This window comes from Clavelina lepadiformis, chromosome 5 (assembly GCF_947623445.1).
Source record: "Clavelina lepadiformis chromosome 5, kaClaLepa1.1, whole genome shotgun sequence".
Taxonomy (NCBI): Eukaryota; Metazoa; Chordata; class Ascidiacea; order Aplousobranchia; family Clavelinidae; genus Clavelina; species Clavelina lepadiformis.
Genome location: NC_135244.1, coordinates 8,102,378 through 8,120,909, shown reverse-complemented (window position 1 = coordinate 8,120,909; position 18,532 = coordinate 8,102,378). Strand labels below are relative to the sequence as shown.

At 34.6% G+C, this 18,532-nt stretch overlaps 1 protein-coding gene across 1 annotated transcript in view; it reads right to left on the bottom strand.

The window, feature by feature from the left end:
- LOC143458787 (uncharacterized) overlaps positions 1–17,994 on the bottom strand; it is a 33,635-nt gene extending 15,641 nt beyond the window's left edge. The window contains exons 1-48 of the mRNA XM_076955656.1: positions 17,915–17,994; positions 17,641–17,696; positions 16,997–17,133; positions 16,634–16,869; positions 16,318–16,507; positions 15,828–16,042; positions 15,545–15,716; positions 15,363–15,430; positions 15,035–15,242; positions 14,824–14,964; positions 14,486–14,687; positions 14,226–14,395; positions 13,014–13,198; positions 12,548–12,739; positions 11,935–12,146; positions 11,572–11,710; positions 11,035–11,446; positions 10,486–10,888; positions 10,210–10,415; positions 9,897–10,117; positions 9,015–9,305; positions 8,593–8,873; positions 8,215–8,333; positions 8,085–8,130; positions 7,788–7,963; positions 7,416–7,549; positions 6,936–7,146; positions 6,453–6,592; positions 6,082–6,339; positions 5,762–5,920; positions 5,371–5,566; positions 5,178–5,296; positions 4,871–5,018; positions 4,570–4,718; positions 4,233–4,376; positions 3,984–4,120; positions 3,605–3,777; positions 3,213–3,393; positions 2,932–3,085; positions 2,680–2,825; positions 2,368–2,519; positions 2,025–2,176; positions 1,744–1,918; positions 1,273–1,549; positions 821–1,019; positions 562–682; positions 252–433; positions 13–164 (exon numbers count right to left, since the gene is read on the bottom strand). Coding sequence (XP_076811771.1) covers positions 13–164; positions 252–433; positions 562–682; positions 821–1,019; positions 1,273–1,549; positions 1,744–1,918; positions 2,025–2,176; positions 2,368–2,519; positions 2,680–2,825; positions 2,932–3,085; positions 3,213–3,393; positions 3,605–3,777; positions 3,984–4,120; positions 4,233–4,376; positions 4,570–4,718; positions 4,871–5,018; positions 5,178–5,296; positions 5,371–5,566; positions 5,762–5,920; positions 6,082–6,339; positions 6,453–6,592; positions 6,936–7,146; positions 7,416–7,549; positions 7,788–7,963; positions 8,085–8,130; positions 8,215–8,333; positions 8,593–8,873; positions 9,015–9,305; positions 9,897–10,117; positions 10,210–10,415; positions 10,486–10,888; positions 11,035–11,446; positions 11,572–11,710; positions 11,935–12,146; positions 12,548–12,739; positions 13,014–13,198; positions 14,226–14,395; positions 14,486–14,687; positions 14,824–14,964; positions 15,035–15,242; positions 15,363–15,430; positions 15,545–15,716; positions 15,828–16,042; positions 16,318–16,507; positions 16,634–16,869; positions 16,997–17,133; positions 17,641–17,696; positions 17,915–17,966 — 8,589 coding nt within the window. The 5' untranslated portion in view covers positions 17,967–17,994. The remainder of the gene's footprint in view (positions 1–12; positions 165–251; positions 434–561; positions 683–820; positions 1,020–1,272; positions 1,550–1,743; positions 1,919–2,024; positions 2,177–2,367; positions 2,520–2,679; positions 2,826–2,931; positions 3,086–3,212; positions 3,394–3,604; positions 3,778–3,983; positions 4,121–4,232; positions 4,377–4,569; positions 4,719–4,870; positions 5,019–5,177; positions 5,297–5,370; positions 5,567–5,761; positions 5,921–6,081; positions 6,340–6,452; positions 6,593–6,935; positions 7,147–7,415; positions 7,550–7,787; positions 7,964–8,084; positions 8,131–8,214; positions 8,334–8,592; positions 8,874–9,014; positions 9,306–9,896; positions 10,118–10,209; positions 10,416–10,485; positions 10,889–11,034; positions 11,447–11,571; positions 11,711–11,934; positions 12,147–12,547; positions 12,740–13,013; positions 13,199–14,225; positions 14,396–14,485; positions 14,688–14,823; positions 14,965–15,034; positions 15,243–15,362; positions 15,431–15,544; positions 15,717–15,827; positions 16,043–16,317; positions 16,508–16,633; positions 16,870–16,996; positions 17,134–17,640; positions 17,697–17,914) is intronic.
- Positions 17,995–18,532: the final 538 nt, after the last annotated feature.

Genomic DNA, 18,532 nt, shown 5'->3' with positions numbered 1-18,532 from the left:
TTAAGCGCGCACCAAGTTTGCATCTGTGATAAACTTTTCAGATTTCCTTTCTTGCCACAAGCCATTTTCTCGGCAGATCATTGACAGAGAATACTTGTGCTTAATCACCCACTTGCCAACATTGCATTGATATGATGAAATTGTAAAAACTGGGAAACTGTAGTCTGTAAATAATTTTCCAAGAGTGAATAAGCCAGGGGGTTGTTTTAAATCAAACAAATTACTGACAATTCTACTTAACTAAAACTTACTTTTCATGGCATATGATGATGCTGAATGCTCCCATATGTTTGGTGCTGCAAAATGTGAGGGAAGATAATCAGAAAAGTTGCTTCTTTTGAGCTCGGAAATGGCACCTGGTATTTCAGGAGGTGGTCCGCAGTCGACCAGTGTACATTCTAGTAAATATGGATCGGGCATCCAACGTCCGTAACTTTAAAAAATTAAAAGAATGAATAGTTTTCTAAAGTTTTATTTGAGCGCTTTTGTCAAAATAAAAAGCTCTTCAAACAAGATTTAACGATTTTCTGATCTACTCAAAGAGTGATTCTAGCAAAGTACCTATTACAAACTGCTTCTTCATAAACATGCCCTTCACGTAACATACAGATATCTACAACACTATCAAAGTCGATTCCATAAACTTGCCAATAGCTTTCCACTCCAGTTGCAAAATTATCACCTGCCAAGTTTCTATAATGCTAACTGTAACTGTTCCAAGGCAAAGCCTCATCAATGTAGCATCAAGCAATAAGCTACAGCTAAATATATCTATGCACTTAAACACTGTTTTAGAATTAGATGAATATCTGTAGATTACCTGTAACTACAAGCTGAACGTCTCCTTTTCCAGACCAAAATGCATGCTCGTCAGCAATAGTGGTCAGATAGGCCCCACGTTTTGCTATACGAAGTGACAAGAGGCGTGCATTGCTACCATCTTTGGCCAGTGAACATCTCCAGTGCTGATAAACGTTGTTGCGATCACATTTCTCAACTGTTACAAGCGCAGCATCTTCCTATAAATAAGGTTAAAAATGAAAGAAAGATAATTCGTCAAAAAATATAACAAGGATTTTGATTAAAAATTTACAAGATTTAAGACAGAGTTCCAACAAGACTTTTAGCTAAATCTTAGATGTCATAGATCCAAAAGTTAACTAGTTGTGCAATGATTGCAATGTCACTGACCATCAAAGGGTTCATGTTTAAACTAACTGTACTTTACACAATTTTTACACCAAGTAAAATCATTTCATCTGATCCACTTACTTTTAAAGTAGGTAATGCTGTAGCTGTTAAGCACGTATCTGTGAAACGATTTCTAATATGAAACGACCAGTGCCAGACCCACAAATCCCTTGACGTGGCAAACCCATTGCAGTCAGGATTTAAAGTCACCATCATAGGAGAGGAACCTTCTACGTATCGGTTTAATGGGGTAAAAAACAAGGGATCAGCACCACCAACTACTCTTAAGCAAAGGCCCCAATGAGGTGAAAATAACTTGAATGCCCTTCTGATCCAGTAAGTGGATGCACATTGATACCTGTGAATCATTTAAAATAAAACAAAAAAATGAATATATCCAAGCAGCCGTTGATTTAGAATTTATGAATAAGTGCTGGAAAGTTGTTGTCATATACTTTAACTAAGTTAAGTGAATTTAGCCTATAATGACGTACACTTGAGATGGAGTAAAAAACGAAAGAAAAAAATACCTTGCATTGGATTCAGCCATACCTTACATGTCTCCCTGCTCGAGCATCTGACCCATACAAGATAGCACCAGGAACAGGTTCAGGTCGACGACAATAAACCGGCACACACTGCAATTTATTTGGAGGAAATGGCTCCCACTTACCAGTAGCACCACAGTTAAACTCTGCGGTGAATACTTCCCGATCAAACCAGTAGCCTTAAAGACAAGAACACATGATAAACTTTTCATTTCTTACATTAAACTTTACCAGCTTCACAATGCACATACATGGTATGCTGTGCGATCGTAACAGGTACCTCACCTGGCAAACATTGAATGATTAATTTCGACTTGAAAATATTCATTAACTGTTTCGGAGGAGCTTGCTCAGCAATAATTTTGCTAAGGACAGCATCAGAAGGCGTAATGCAGGTAACAGGAACACAACTTGCATTTTGAGGATTAGGCTCCCATCTACAAAATTTACTTTTAATTGATCCTTTATATTAAAAGGTAAAATTTCATCTGACATCAAAGCACACACACGTATAACACTGACTAGTGACCATGCTAAAACAGACTTTTTTGAATGTGACAAAGTAGTATTACATGTTGCTGTAAAGAGTACATAATTAGAAATACAATATTAAAAAGAGAAGCATTACACCGCTTTCCCATTGCAGACAGCTTTTAACGTTTTCTGATTTCTTTGAAACCAGTATCCGTGCTTGCATGTATAAACTGCAGGTGATGTGAAAACCAGAGCTGTCACAAAAAGATCTGCATGTTCTATGTCTGCAGGTTGGTCGCATACCATCTGAATGCAATGAGTGAATTTTTATTTATCATTAACTATCAGTATATCAGATACCAACCACCTATATAGTCTGTTTGTAAGCAGATTAATTAAAGACAAGCATACAAGTAGCATTTTCAAACATGTGTTATGCAGAATAGCATTAAGATTATTAACACACCGAAACACATTTCTTCTCCTTGCTGAGAGTTTTTTGCCAGGTTTTGTCATGAGAGCAAGTCACTGTGTGCTTATTGTCACCAGGTGCAAAATGTGTTCCTGGTAAGCATGTGTATGTCGCATTTGTTCCATAGTTAAATAAACCTCCTTTAAAGCATATAATATATACTTTAAACTGAGCAAAAAAACTTGCACAGGACAATGAAATGATAATAATTAAATTCTAAGAAATAAAACATACAAACGCGCTTACTTTTATTACTATTGACTTCCAAAGACATTCCCGGTATTTCCGGAGGAGTGCTACAAGTGATGATTTTACAGGCAAGATTGTACAAAGCACGCTCCCTTTCCTTGCGATCGCTCACATAGTACTTGATTTCATCATCTCGCATTGTTTTAATAAGCTGACGAAATTTAAGTTCATTGAAAGTTATAATCAAAACTAAACAAATTTTTGCTTATGCTGCAGTAACATCAACACAGTTCAGAAGTAGATGAGAAAAAATGCACAGACTGCAAGTAAATACTCACTTCCCATTTGAGAAACTCATTGCATTTTATTGTAACAGTTGAATAATCTCCAGGAAAACGATAACCTTTTTTACACCTAATTGGTATTTTGCTCCCGTAACTAAATGCCATGTTATTAAAGTTTCCTGATTCCATAAATGGTATGGAGTTTGGTGGTTGAAAAGGAAACGTACAAGACCACCTTAAAATTTGGGAAATATGAGAATTTTATTGATGCAATTTTATGAATTAATCACTCTCACAAGTTTGAAAAGTAAAAGAAAATGTGTCCATCAAAAATCTCCTATAATCTCCAATTGAAGTTTAAACGCTTTTGTTAAGTACATTTTTGAAATTTTCCTTTGATTGAAACTTTTGCATAGGCCTACCTTTTCAAGGTATTTTAAACTCACCTTGCTTTAGCATGACAGACATGCCCTGCTATAGGTGTACTGCAAAATCGAGGTTCCACTTTACTTGTCACTCGAGAAGTAACAGAAAGAGTAAGACACCAATTAGGTACAGGTTTCTGTGAAGGTGAACTCCCGTCTTCTCTTTTGCATAAAGAATCACCTATGGGCTTTGTCTACAAATAGTAAACACTATAAAATGTTTCCAATATCCTAAAATTAGGTCCGTAGCTTAAAGCTATGAAGTGTCTGAGGTATGCAGTGTCTGAGTGCCTTTCTAGTCTTATCAATAAGTTCCGATTAAACCCAAATTGCAATTTCATCTTCTAAAAATCAGCGAAACATGATTTTAAAGCATAAAATATGCAAGGCGAAGATCAACCTTGCAAAGAGTTATCCCAGGAGAGGTAACATATGAGACATCATCGGGAAGAGCGCAAGCATCATCCTGGACAGATGCCGCACTAATTACTTCGTCTTGATCATTTAACATATATAAGCAAGCACACCAGTTCAATTCTGCAAGTTAAAAAACAAATATTAGGCAAGATAAACCATAAAAAAGTAAAGGAAAACCAGAAAATTAGCAGGGATTTATTGTTACTAAACAAATGAAAAATAAAGTACATACTTTCAACGGTTAAACCAACTGTTGTTATTTCAGATCTGGAAACAAGTTTGGCACCAGTTCGATTCTGAATACATTTGTGCAATTCATGAGCGGTAAAGCTGGTAAAACTTGGACTTCTATCTCGATGCACAATGAAATAAGTGTCTGTTGATGAAAAAGATTTTTACATAGCTGTTAATCCTATACAAGTGCATTACAACACAATCCTATAGGTATGGTATCTTTTTCAAAACGCAATAGCTGTGTTTTAGGGAACAAAATGTCTAAAATACAATATAATAATTGTCATTTTCTATAAAATGGAATACAACACAAAATAAAACCAAAAAAAGTAGACCTGGAGGTTTTATGACCCAGTGGCAGAGATATGTGGCATCCGGATATGAGTGCCACAATGCACGGGGTCCAGTTGCATGTTTTCCTCCAACAACTACTTCACCATCTGGGTCATCTTCTGCAATTGCTATAAAGCTGGACCCTTCTTTCCTAGGTTGTAAATAAGGTGACGAAGAAGATGAACAAGAAACTGAATTAATGGATTAATATAATTTGGTTATCACAGAAATATGATTTAGTGGGAAGTGTAATAACATTTGATAGTAATGTAATGATTAGAAAAGCTTGTTTTATCTAACAACCTCAATTTCAGCAAGTAGCCACTATGTGGGCCACATGTAAAGCTCTGGTTTTCCGCACCAAATGAGCAGTTTTCAAGTCGAACACTGCCGGTGAAAACACCCTCCTCACCATTACTACCATCATATGCCATAGCAGTCAGACACAAACCTAACACACAACAAACTATTTAATACAGATGCTGACAAGAAAGGCTTGGGTATGAACGTGCTGTACATGCTACTCCAAAGGTTAACCGTAAATTGTGCACATTTATTCTTCAATAAATCGGTTTTCATTTAAATTGCAAAGCTTATAAAAGTGGCAAACCTAAATCAACATTATATAAATGGTCATATGTAATCCATGACCAATGCAAGCCTGTTGCGTTTTCAAAAGAGCAGGATTTAGTGTACACCTTTCTAGTGGCTCTATCCCCATACATACACCTGTAAATGCAAATGTCAGTATTAGAAAAATAGCAAAATACATGCAATTTTCAAGGATTTGAATATTCAGAAACCTGTCTGTATATGCAAATCTTTCCTCTCTTTTGATTGCGGAACCATAACTCCGTATTTGGAACTGGTGATAGTTCAATAAATCATCACGAAATACTTCTATATTTAACAATGAAGAGCTCTGACTTTTCCATTCACGAGCCTGCAAAGCATTCTGGGAAGCAGCTACGTCTTTGATGCCCAACCAATACAGAAAGTCTGAAAAACAGGTGACGTAACATTCAAATTATAGTAGCTAACTCCTTTAAAATATCGGCATTATGTCATTACTCAGCCAACCAAATTCATATTCACCGTGGGTCAAACACAGGTAATATTTTTTATAAAGAAATGCTAGCAATGTTTTACGTTATTGAGGCTGAACCTTAACGAATAAAATAAAAGAATACATACCAGCTTGACCAACATTTTTCTGCACCAACCATTTTATCATGTCGTAAGTTATTTTGTCGGTTGGAACTGCAAGCCCACCACCCTCGTTTTTACCACATTCATCATTTGCATCTTTATAACTGTTGTAGTTTTTATGGTGTGATTTTGTTGTGTAGCAACCTATCAAAAGTAGTAGTAACACGTGATTGGCGTTAACTGACAGTAAGTTGATGCCAGTCGCAATATTCTAAATCTATTGGATTATGACACATTCAGAATAAAACAAATTTGCAAGTAAAGAGAATGAAAGCCCAAATGAAATTGTCATTAAATCAACATACTCATATTGAAAGAAATCCAGCCCTCTGGACAAGCAGGAAGGCATTTGTATGGTGTGTCAGACCACTCTCCAGTGCCTAAGCATGTTATTTCTATTGTAGTTTGACCAACAGCTATGAGGTGTCCTTCCCTGCATTGATATGCCACTTTGCTGCCAAACAAGTATCTAGAGCGCACCGTCAATAACCGTGCATTGCTTGGTTGTACAGGATTTGGGCAAGTTATCCTCCTACATTCTCTTAATGCTGGTTTCCATGTACCTAGGCAAGTAAAGATGGTACTTTATACTTCCACCACATCTAAAATATCAGCATGCAAATTAAAGTTTACAAACAAAATAGTTTTAATTTAGCTTCAATAACATGATAATTACCATCTGGTTGACATTGTATGACTTGTTCCTGGGCGTTAAAAGGTTTAATTCTGTAACCTTCCTTGCAAACAACTTGAATTTTTGAACCAGCCGCATACATGTGCGAGGGACTAAGATATGAAATGCTGGCTATCTTCATCCTTTTGAAAGATTTTTAGGATGAAATCATGAAAACGATGATGTAAAATTTAACAGGTAACCGACTGCTACAATGGCTAACTGAAATTGGTTGAAATCTCAGAAATATCCAAAAATATGTTTATGGATGTATATTTATTTTGTTTTATTAAACATTTGTCATATTATTCCAACAAAAAAAATACTATCTACTACAAAATAAGTTACTATTATTTAGTGTAACTGTGTCCTAGAAAAAAGGGCACCATTATTCAAGATTGACTTCAATGAACCAGCTAACAATAAAATCCGCATTTTCGTTGACAGTAATAAAACTGCACTGATTAAAAATGTCCGAACTCTTACTTATGTAATTTATGAAATGGACTTTTACATCTGACAACACATTGCTTGATTGTATCACAATATTGAGGAACATTCTTGCGCACGTAACACCATGGTTTCATGAAGCTCCTGTTGGGATTACGACACCTTGCGTGGTCTGGAAAGCTTCTGTCACCATTGTGGTATTTACGCCAGTTCATGCAGTATTCACGACTTGTATAGTTGGTATAACCTGGTTTTTACAAAGGTGAATAATTGCCTGATTGGTGGAGGATGATATACACAACCGAGTTGCCAGGTACCACAATAAAGGTCACTATAACCTGCTTATTTACAAAATACGTTTTACAAGAAAAAAGTAAAAACATTTAAAAAAGGCACTCCTGTATTTCAGTAATAACATTTTTCAATGTGTGCAGGAATACTATGTTTTAGTGATGATATACTTTGGTAATAAAGACCAGGTAAGTGTCATTACACTTATTAACAATATCAGTTTACCAGAAAAACTTTCCCCAACATCATAGTAGCATTCTCCTGGTGTTTGACATGTAAATGGCAATGCCTCCTCTCCCAATGACACTTCCCACGTTTCACTTGCTGTTGTTAAGCTAACCACAGCAAGTAATGGGCATCTGAAGTAAAAGACGGTGCATGACAAAGCTAGATTTTACAACAATTATAATCTGAATTCTTTTACAAGAAATATTTACCAAACCTTTTAAGTAAATATTGCGTTACACAGAATGTTATGAAAAGAGTTTACGTATGGAAGCTACGAATACTATACACCGAGGAATCTACGCTGAAATAACGCAGCTTTACAAAATTTGAAACAAAGCTTTACAATATATATCCTGTGAGTCTATTCACCTTGAAACAAGGCAATCCTGCCAGCGTACGTCAGGTTTCAATGTCATACACCAAACGTGATCTTCGGATTTATCATCCAATATATCAGTGGCTTCTCCACGGGGCCGACGGCATTTGTTTGCAGTCAGATATGGTTCTGAGTATGACTTTGGGTCAAAGGGATGTCTATGAGGCATCTAAAATCAGAAATGCCAACTTTAAATTTAGGTACAGTAGTAATAACATGTACACAGTTATTTTAAAAATACAGTATATGATAGGTTTTATACCAATATTACACAACAAGACTTGTGTCACCTGTGAATTCCATGGCTGACAGCGATACCCATACCTAGTCCATGACCTAATACAAAGTGATATCACAAATAACAATTTTATGATCTGAGTTTTAATCAGCAATTTCAATAAAAATATTAGTAGATTTTACCTGTCTCCTTTATATAGAGACATTTTAGCCCATGGCAATGCACAATCGATCATTTCTGAAATTCCCACTTTATTTCCACTCAGAGTTAACGCTTCCCACTTATCTTTGTTGTTTTCTACCTGTTAAGTTCACTTTAAATCTATAGGTTATCATATTGTGTTTATTTATTTAATGCAGCACTAACTATTTAGTTACATTTTTTTCTAATGTTGTATGCATTTTTCATAACTCATGTGTGCATTCGCTCTAGTAGTTAAACAATATAAAGCTTATGTCATCAAGCATATAAATGAAATACTCAATACATGAACTAAATTAGTAAGCAAAAAAATAACAGTATCAAGAAGGTTTAAGTCTAATACTAAAAATTTCAAAAACCTGTAGAACTAAAACAAAATCTTCTTGATTGTAAGAGTTCTGCAGAAGTTTTATTGACATCATATATGAGTTGTTCGAAGCTAGATGAATATATTCCCCAGGAAGTTCATTTGGATCTTGCTGGTTAGGCCCGGGGGTGAATATCCAGGATTGAAAGTCCAGTCTAGAAATTGAGCAAGGCCGTAGTTGAATTTCGGATTCTTCAAAATCATTATCATTTTCCTTTAGATCTGCATCGAGGCAGAGATCAAGACCTCTGTGCTTAATCTGAGTTGTGAGCCCTGAAATTATAAAAAGAAACAAACGGCTACATACATTACGAAAAATCTATGAATTAAATGTTATCCAATAATAATTGGTTAAAATTGTCCTAAGAGTGGAATGCAGGAAACACACACAAAATAAGCACATATAAAAGTGACCTGAGAACCACCATAGAAATCCAGTGTCCTCTAACTTGCACGGCAAAAAAACAATTTTGTTTTCAGATTCTGCATTTTCTCCTGACTTGGATGGTTTTACTTGAGGTATGGCACATTTAGTCAAATTTGCTGAGCTTTGTAGAACAAACGAATAACCTAAAACCCCTCTTGAAGTTGCCCGAGTTTCAGAATTTATCCTGGCAGCAGGAGTGTTTTTACTTGCATGAGGCAAAAATAGCCATGTTAAGTTGGCACCTTGGTTTGTTGGTAGCAGGCACGTTGAACTTAACCCTTGTGAGAAAACAAAATAATGTGTAAAATAAAAAAGGTATTTTACATTTAAAAATAAACAAAATCACAATGAAATAAGTGGCAACAATTTGTAGAATCAATTACAGTAGAATATAGGGACATGCCAATTATCGAATGTTTTTGTCATTCCCAAAAATACAAATCTTTCAGGCAGATTTAGGTAGCATATTTTATTTTACATTATACTGGAAACCTATAACAATACGTTCGAGTTTTATCTGTCTCATAAACTGTAAAAAAGTGTTATGGTTCTGAAATTGAAATTTGAAGTAATTGAAAATATTTAGTAATTTTCTTTCAGAAAAACTGGTTAACTTCCACTATTGATCAACAAGGTGACAAATTTAAGCATGATTTACCAAAGTTAACAGATTCAGATTTGTTTCTGACCTGCGTGAATATCAGACTTTCTCATTCATGTTTTCACAGATTCAAACCATTTACAAGTTGGCACATCCCAACCAGTGCACTGTGTATATACGTATGTTACATAGCACAACTAAACAAAGTGGCATACCCAAAAACAGACATTTTTCAATGTCTTTTGCCTAGTTTATATTTCAACTATACCTGCACAACCACAACTTAAGTAAAATTGAGTGTTGACATGCATGAGTGTGGTTGTTTTAACCGTTTTCAAATCAACTCCTATGGCAGCTTTCCACTTCCATTTTTGACTAATATCGTCATCATCACAGTGTACAGTAATGGCATATGCTTGCATAATAAAAGACGCGAGACATTTGCCACTTTCAGAATTCATTAGTCGTCCATTACCCAAAATCACCCATCTATATAGGCATTTAAGACATGTTTACATGTTTTTGAATTTACTGCGGAAAGTAGAATTGAGAGTGAATATTTCAAAACAACAATAATTTACCTCTGAGACAAATGCTCTTGGGAACATGGGCCAACATACGTAAGATCAAAACCTTTCCTGACGTCATTTGTTAAACAACCGCCACATCCCTGAATAAACACATAGGTACCTACAGGAGCCCTGGAAAATAAGGTCGACATTCGGACCATTCCAATCTTTTCTGATCTCGCCACAAATAAAGAGTGCCTCATGTCAGAAAGGTAAACCTGAAACAGTGAACATATGAAATCCACAAAACATGAACTATATCTAACCTATAAATAGGTTAAACCTTACCTTTTGGTTTATCTTATCATAAACAACCTTATACAAGCGGTGCTGTGTGCCAAAGGTACCACCATCTGGCTTCCAACCAGAAAGCAGTAAGGACCTCACAGAATTCCAAGCTTGTAAGGAATGAGACTTTCTTCGATCACAAGATGCAAAAACGAGTCTTCCTCCATGTTCAGGAGGCCCTTTTTCTAAAGTGAGGCATTTCAGTGTTGCCCTGTTTACTAACGAAGTTGATGACCACCAAAAAAACTGTTGAAATTCGTTGTTCAGGTCACATGGGAGTGGTTTAGCATAGTCTTTAGAATTTCCAGGTGGTGGTGCAGCTAGACACCATTTACGGCTCCAGTAACCACCAAGTCGTGAACGAATAAGAAAGATGTGTTGACTGTCGATTTCTGGAAATGCTCTGAAAATACCTTAAAAACTTAGTATATGTTCCTAAAATTAAGATAAGTATTAATTTAAAATTGCAAAAAAACTTAGATCAGAATGACAAAAACATGGATTACATCGTGCACATTTTTAACATATTTGAAAACTGTAAGTAAATACTTTTCGTCATCATCCTCTGATGGAGTATCTAAACAGTCAGGGAGGCTACAAAATCGATGTTTTAATTTCTTGTCATTCTTTGTGTAACACCACAGACCAGATGGATCAAGGTTGGGATTCCTACAGAGATTATTACGTCTCGTGACTTCATAATAGCTTGGAACAAGCTGTGTGAGCTGCTGAAAATGGTCTGAAGCAGCTCCCCATTTATCACACTGGAAACCTTCAGCAGATGATTTACTTCCATAATAAGCTCCTCCTCTTCCCAGGATGCAACCTAGAAGATCTTCATGGTCAGTGACTCCGTAACTTCTCCAGGGTTGGAAACCTCCGATAGGCTGCCTGTCATAATCGTATCTGAGTGCATGGGATGGAGGACCATCTGCTGGTTCTGCCAAGTCTTCATACACCCCTGAAAATGACCATAAGTTAGATTGGAAAGTTTTATTTGATGTCTGATATGAAAAAGAGTAACGCTGACAAACACATTAACTCCAACTACATATAGACTGGAGCTTTCTACAATCAAGCGTTTACCTATGTAGGATTTTACAACTCCAGATTGTAAATTGAGTATAAATTTGTGAGTTTGCTTGTTCTTGTCAGCAGCCAAAGTCCAGTTATTGGCAGCACAAAATGCCTGAGCCTCCTTGTAGGTTTTGGGTGTATTAAATGCCTGCAAGTTTAAAGTACTTCAAAAGTTTTGCTTGATGGTCAGGTTTAGTTTAGCAATTGTCAAATATGTCTGAAATTATTTCAGTCATAAATCATAATTATGACTGTTGTGGTATAAGAATACATTAATTTATATAATGTACCTTAAAACAATCTACTAAAATTAAAGTATTACACAATTAGTCAACAAAATAAAATAATACGTCAACTATTCATAATACCCACCTTAAAGCAATTCACATCTTCAGTATTGTTTTCAGACTTCATCACAGACCAACTTGGAGGACAAAAAAATGGACAAGGTTTTGTGTTACATGGTACATATTCATACTTGTCTCCACCATTGCAGTCTTGTCCATACTTTGCACATGATCGAAGAACCCTGATGGTGCCATTTCCACACGTTTTTGTACAGAATGACGGCAATACGTAACCACCTTTAGGAAATTTTGCACATACAGCTCAACACTGCACAATTTCAATCTGGTTTGGATGACAGTCACACAAAAATATTTTTTGCAGAAACTATTTACTAATACCATCTAAACAAAATTTAAAAGAAACAACTGCTTTGAAAAGTGAATATAAAAGTTAACCTGGTGTTCTTCATACTTTTCTTTAAATATTATTTAGGAAAATAATTGATCAGAATACATTTCTACCAGAACAGAAATGTAAGACCATTAAAAAGTCCATTTTCCATATAATGACAATACTTTACATGTAACGCTAACCAACCAAGAGCAACGCTAATTAAATTTTGAAAAAGAAATTGCCTTATAGTCAAATGAGACATTTTTTTTACAAATTTCAAATGCAAGTAAAACATTTGACAGACCTCCTCTTCCAGAACAAATACTAAGTTTGTCAGTTTCAAGAATGTGAAATTCTGTTGTTTTCGGTCCGCGCTGTTCAACCATCTCCATGTATTTACCAGGTCCTTCCACACTCATCGCCAACCAATGCTGATGATAATGAGTTCTTGGAAGAACTCTATGTGGATATTTGAGCCTCACATGTAGCCCTACACCTTTTGTTTAAAAATGATGACATCAGAGACTGTTACAAGTTGAAAGCAAATATAATGCAAATAAAAAATCTGGAATAGAGTATTTACTTAGTGCATCTTATTGGTATCGCAGAATACTATTGAATGTATACACACTACACAGTATTAAAATAGTAATTAGTATTATACATGTATATTAGTCTTCTGGAAAAATTGAACGCTTTAATCGCTAGAGCTATTTTGACTTTGACAAAACTATGGCTTACAACAAAAAAAAATCAACAAACCAACTTACAAATCCATTGTTGATGAGGATCAAAAATATCACAAGGTTTGAGCAGTACAGTAAAATTTGTATCAGAAACATTACAATGGAGGCATCTGTTGGATTGCAAATGCTTGAGGTTGCCAAAAATGTTATATGTCCACCAGTATCTTTCTAATTCTGGGCTTTGTTGGCCTGGGCATCTTCGAAATGCCCTACATATCAATATGGGTAAGTTACAAAAGCACAGCATACATTATGTTATTTTCCAAATCACAAAAGGTTTATTTGTGAGTTAAACTTGGGTTTAAAAATTTGGTTCAAAGAAATTGTATGTTCTTTACATCGAATCATGCTGTAATGTTTTCATACAGGAATCAAACTAATAACACAGCACAGCCTTCACACGATACTTCCCCTGTTTCCTTCTATGCTTGCCATACTATGTCATATACTTATATTAATTCAAAATTTAAATTATTATACAAATCGAATGCAAAATTTACTGATTATTATTAGAACCCCGACTATTATTTGATGTTGAATATTACTAACAAAATATTAAATTTAGCAAAAGTAAAGAAGTATTTCACAAACTAACAACATTTCCCAGACAATGTTTGGTTCATATATCAATGGAAGGTAGTAATGTATAAAGACCCGTATTTCTTCAGGTATAAGTCACAATTTTGTATCAAATGTTTACCAAAACAAATAGTATGCAACTTACATACACAAATAAAAACATAATGACCTTATAGCAATCTTGCATTACCATTGACAGACACGTGTGTTAATGAGCGTCCCTGTCTCACATGCAGGTGTATTGATTTGTCACAAAATAATTGTTTTTAGTAAAGTGAAGTAGAGAACACCAGAAGAAAATTGAGAAAAACTGTTTGGTGACAATGAAGACAATGACTTTAAAGGCTTCTAAAAAATTTTTGTGGTGTTTTTTATCATTATTGTAAAATTTGTTTAAAAAGACTTCGTACCATATTTTGAGCCAGAATTAGGCGGTGCAACTTAAGCATACATGCAAATGTACTCAAATAAATATGATATCTTGCTTTTCAACAGCCAAAAGTAAGTCTTTGGTGATTTTTGTAGTACACTGATGTCCTCAAAGTAAAATATAATATTAAATTGTCAAAATATTAGACTTTACTGTGAGGTTTTAAAAATTCTAAGTGTCATGGCTCATTTAACCAATGATCAAGTGAAACATTTATGAACACAGACCATGGAGCAACATCTTCATCTATGGTAGCACTGATTGCAGTTTCATTGGTATCAATGCATTTGTGTGTAGCCCAATTTATTATGCATCTCCGGCCATCTAATCGGTGTCCAAGGAGGCAAGTACCAGGTTCATCAGAGTGATCAGTACATTCGTAATATCCGTTGCATTTCTGTTTAAAGTGAACAAAATTCTACCATGTTGCAAATCTTAAACTAAGTAGCATAACTGATAATGACAAACACAGTAAAATAAAAACCACCTTTGTGATTGGAATACACTTTCTGTTTGTACATAAAAACTCATTAGCTCCGCATTTGAATTCTTTATTATCCCTCTCGTTTCCAAATCCAGATCCAGTATACTGGCGTGACTTTGGTAATAAAGTAGTATTATCTGCACGCCAGTAACTTCTCAAACTTGGTGCCATGTTATCGTTGCTGTAATCGTTTGATTGATTCTCGCTGCAGGATTAAATCAAGAATTCTCATACAGTATAACTACATGATTGTTACATAATTCATTAAAAGCAATAAACTGTAAACAATGTAAGCTTAAAAAGGTATTTAATTTGTACACAAACAATCACCATCTCCTTACCTATCCAATGTGCATGGCTGTGTACTGCAATCTTTAGTTTCATATCTCATGCTTTCGCAACCAACACAACTTTGAGCTCTAAGTTGTTTTCCACCATCACAATCTCGACTACAAGTACTCCATGCTGACCAAATGTCCCATCTAAATTTTCAATAATCTTCAAAATAAAATTCTTCAATCTTGTATTTTTACAGTTAAAATTACAACTGACCTTTCAGACTGCCCACACTTGTCGCATGTCCTGACACACTTATCCATGATTGCATGCCATGAACAATGGCCTAGAGCTCTCTGTAGCGAACAAAAGCCAGGCTTATCTGTTTTATCTTTACAAAAAATGTACACACTGGACCGACGCTTTCGTGATAGAGTCTTTACAACTGGTATCGAATCTTTATCAAAATCTTCACCAGTTTCACCTCAAAATATGTAAAAGCGTTAATAAACCGATTGTTGAACATAGCTTACCTGATATTTCTTGCAGTAAGTAACAAGACAAATTAAAACTACTAATTTACTTGTAGGATACTGGTATTTACTTTCAAATTTTGTATTTTCTGGTTTCAATATTTCTTCGGTATTTATGCATTCATCGACTGCTACACACCTTTTGTAATGCAGAAAATTTACAAAACACTATTTGCAGTAAATAGCATGCTGTGCGAATCTAGCATTGGCAAACTTTGTTGACTTTGTTTTGTACTTATTTCATTACAATTACCTATTCAGGTCCCAAAATGGTTTATATTCTGGACACCTACAATCATTATAACAAGATTGTGGGCAGGTTATCTGTTTCTTTCCAATTATTTTTTGATTTTTTATGTCTTGACAAGATAAATTGCAATGGTTTGAGCAGTATGATGAATCCCAGACCATTTCTGGAGGACAATCTTGAAGACAATAAAACCATGATAAAGACAAACAGAAACATCATATAATATAACAGAAAGTCTTCAATATCCAATTAGCAATGTTGGTAATTTGAGGTTTTTGTAACATACATTTCAATCTCACAGCCACAGAAAATCCTTGTTGGGAAAGCCCATTTCCAATTTGTAAATGAATGCTGAATGAAATAATAAATTTTAACACAGCTTTTGGTGGTGAATGGCCGCAGAACTGAGCATAAGCTAGCTGGCCATGCTCGGCTTCATGATATGAAATATTCAGTTTAAACTGACATCCATGTTGTTGGCTCACATAACCTGGATCTATGCTACAAAACAAAATAGGCTAACATCTTAATAAGAGCACAGAATTTGTTTCATTACACATTTCTTCCGAAAATTAATGCATAATTTAAAAAAAAATTAAAATCTTTGTAACACTACATTACCAAATTTATTAGTTAATTAATAAAGCTGCTATATACCGAAAGCTCCACCTGCAAAATTATTTTTAACTTTCAACAGTACCAGTAATTGTAGCTTGATCTATTTGTTTCACAACTAAAAAAAAAGAAAATGTAATGTAAAATTTATTAAATATTACCTCAGTGAAAGGAATGTTAATTCGCTATATCCTTTCCAATTACTTTGTAGTTGAATTTTACTTTGCACCGTGCAGCCGTATTGCTGCCCATAAGGTTGCAGAAAATTATTGTTTGAAAAATGAAGTATTTGGTCTTCGTTGATAAGTATAGTCTCATTGCACTGCAATAAAGTGTATGGCAAAGGGAGCACTGCAATATAAGACAGACAGTCTTTAGCTACTGATTTATTAGAGTATTAAGTTATTAGTTTATAAATCAATACAAAAATATATGTTAAACCACATGAAATCACATGTTTTAATAATCAGCACTAACCATTAACCGATTCAACAACTGCCAAAAATCCTGCATAATGGTTATGAACTGCAGTAAAAGATGCAACATATGCAACTGACAAAAAGTTTCCTGATGAAAAGAATATTGGTTGAGTAGCCCAATCTTGACCATAAAGTTCCATCGATAAGGCCTTGTCATGAGCTTCTTTGCCATCATATACAAAGATCCCACTGGAACACTCGCCAGTGAAAGTTTCATTAACAGGTGGACAAAGTCTAAAAGAATAACATATAGTCAAATACAACCAAAAATTAGATGTAGCATAGGAAGGTTTTTGGAAGCTAAAACCCTTCTTTGAGTAAACATAACAGTGTGCTTTATTTTGCAGCGCATTCTGCTTACCCGATATGTAGGAATGTGATTTTTAGCATGTATCCTTCTGGTGTCACAAACTTCCACAGTTTTGTAAAATCAATGTAGGTTTGTAACATGCTCACATCACCATAATTTGGACTCCTGATAAACTTGCTTGTGATGGGCTGTGTAATTATAACAACATCTCTTGATTATGCACACAAACATATCATATTTTATAAAATTAACTGAGGGATTAATAATAGTCTAAAATGTAAAAGCTGCTGCTATTTCACAGGATGGTATTGACCTAATGTTGATTTTCGATAACAACTTTGAAGTGTTCTGAAGACTCATTGCCATAGGCACTAACTTTGGCTATCCCAAAAAGCAGATTAAAACTAACTCAAGTAAGGAAGGCAAATAACCAAACTCAAGGTAAGGAAGACACTTATTAACGAAAACGAGAGTCACGGCCTATTTTCTGAATTAATTAGTTGTCAACCAACACATGCTTATGTGAATGTAATTATCAAAAAATCAGGAACTATTTACCAATCAAGTAATAACTCCTAAAAATTATAAGTATGACACCCTTAATAACAACACATGAAACACAAAACACTCAAGGGTGCAACTAGCTACAAAAAGATATCGAAAAAGATCTGTTATACAATCTATGATAGTTTTACCTTAATTTCTTCATACTCATCCAGGAAAAACTCATTTCCATTGGCAAGTGGGATTCCTGCAAAATAAGTGATCTATGTTTAGCTTCATCAGCTTTAACTCGTTTAATATAAGATAAAATATAGACACAAAGTACATTAACAACAGAAGTAGCTTTCTACATTAATTCTATACCGTCACAAATTTAGCTGCACGCCTCAGCTGCTGAAAAGAAACGTAGTTTACTATAAATAACACATAAGCCTAAAAGATAAACTTTAAAAAACAATTACTCACGTTGAAGAATACCAATCCACCATAAAAAATGCATGAATTCAATTAAAGTCATAGTTAAACAAAAACAGAGAAACTGAATTTCTGACTTGAATTAAAATAACATAAATTTTACTTATATTATATGTACTTTTATAATGAAAAACTATCTTCTTCTAGACTGTATTTTTTGTCCTATTTTAATACAATTTCATGCACACAAAATTGCTGGTTTTAGTAAGCTTTACTTGAATTTTAAGCCAGTACTTAATTACCCAGTACGCACACAACATACAAAAAATGTAGTCTGATTATTCTGCAAGTAACTTAAGTTATTGTGAAAATATTAAAAATTACATTTGGTTACACAACTAGATATTGTCACTCTATTGTTGGTAACAGGATCTTCTGATTTTTTAACTCAATTTTAATAATTAAGAAACCGATGCCCAATTTTAGGGTGGCCAGAAATCTATAAACATCTCAAAAACTATTTTACTGTAAAGTCAGTTGCAGAGGGTAAATGTAAATATAACATTAGTTATAAAGAAAACAAAGAACTAAGTTTAGTAATTTAAGGTTGGGTTGTGCTAAGATTCCCGTTATGCTTAAACAAAAGATGTGAGTAAGTTAAAATTACGA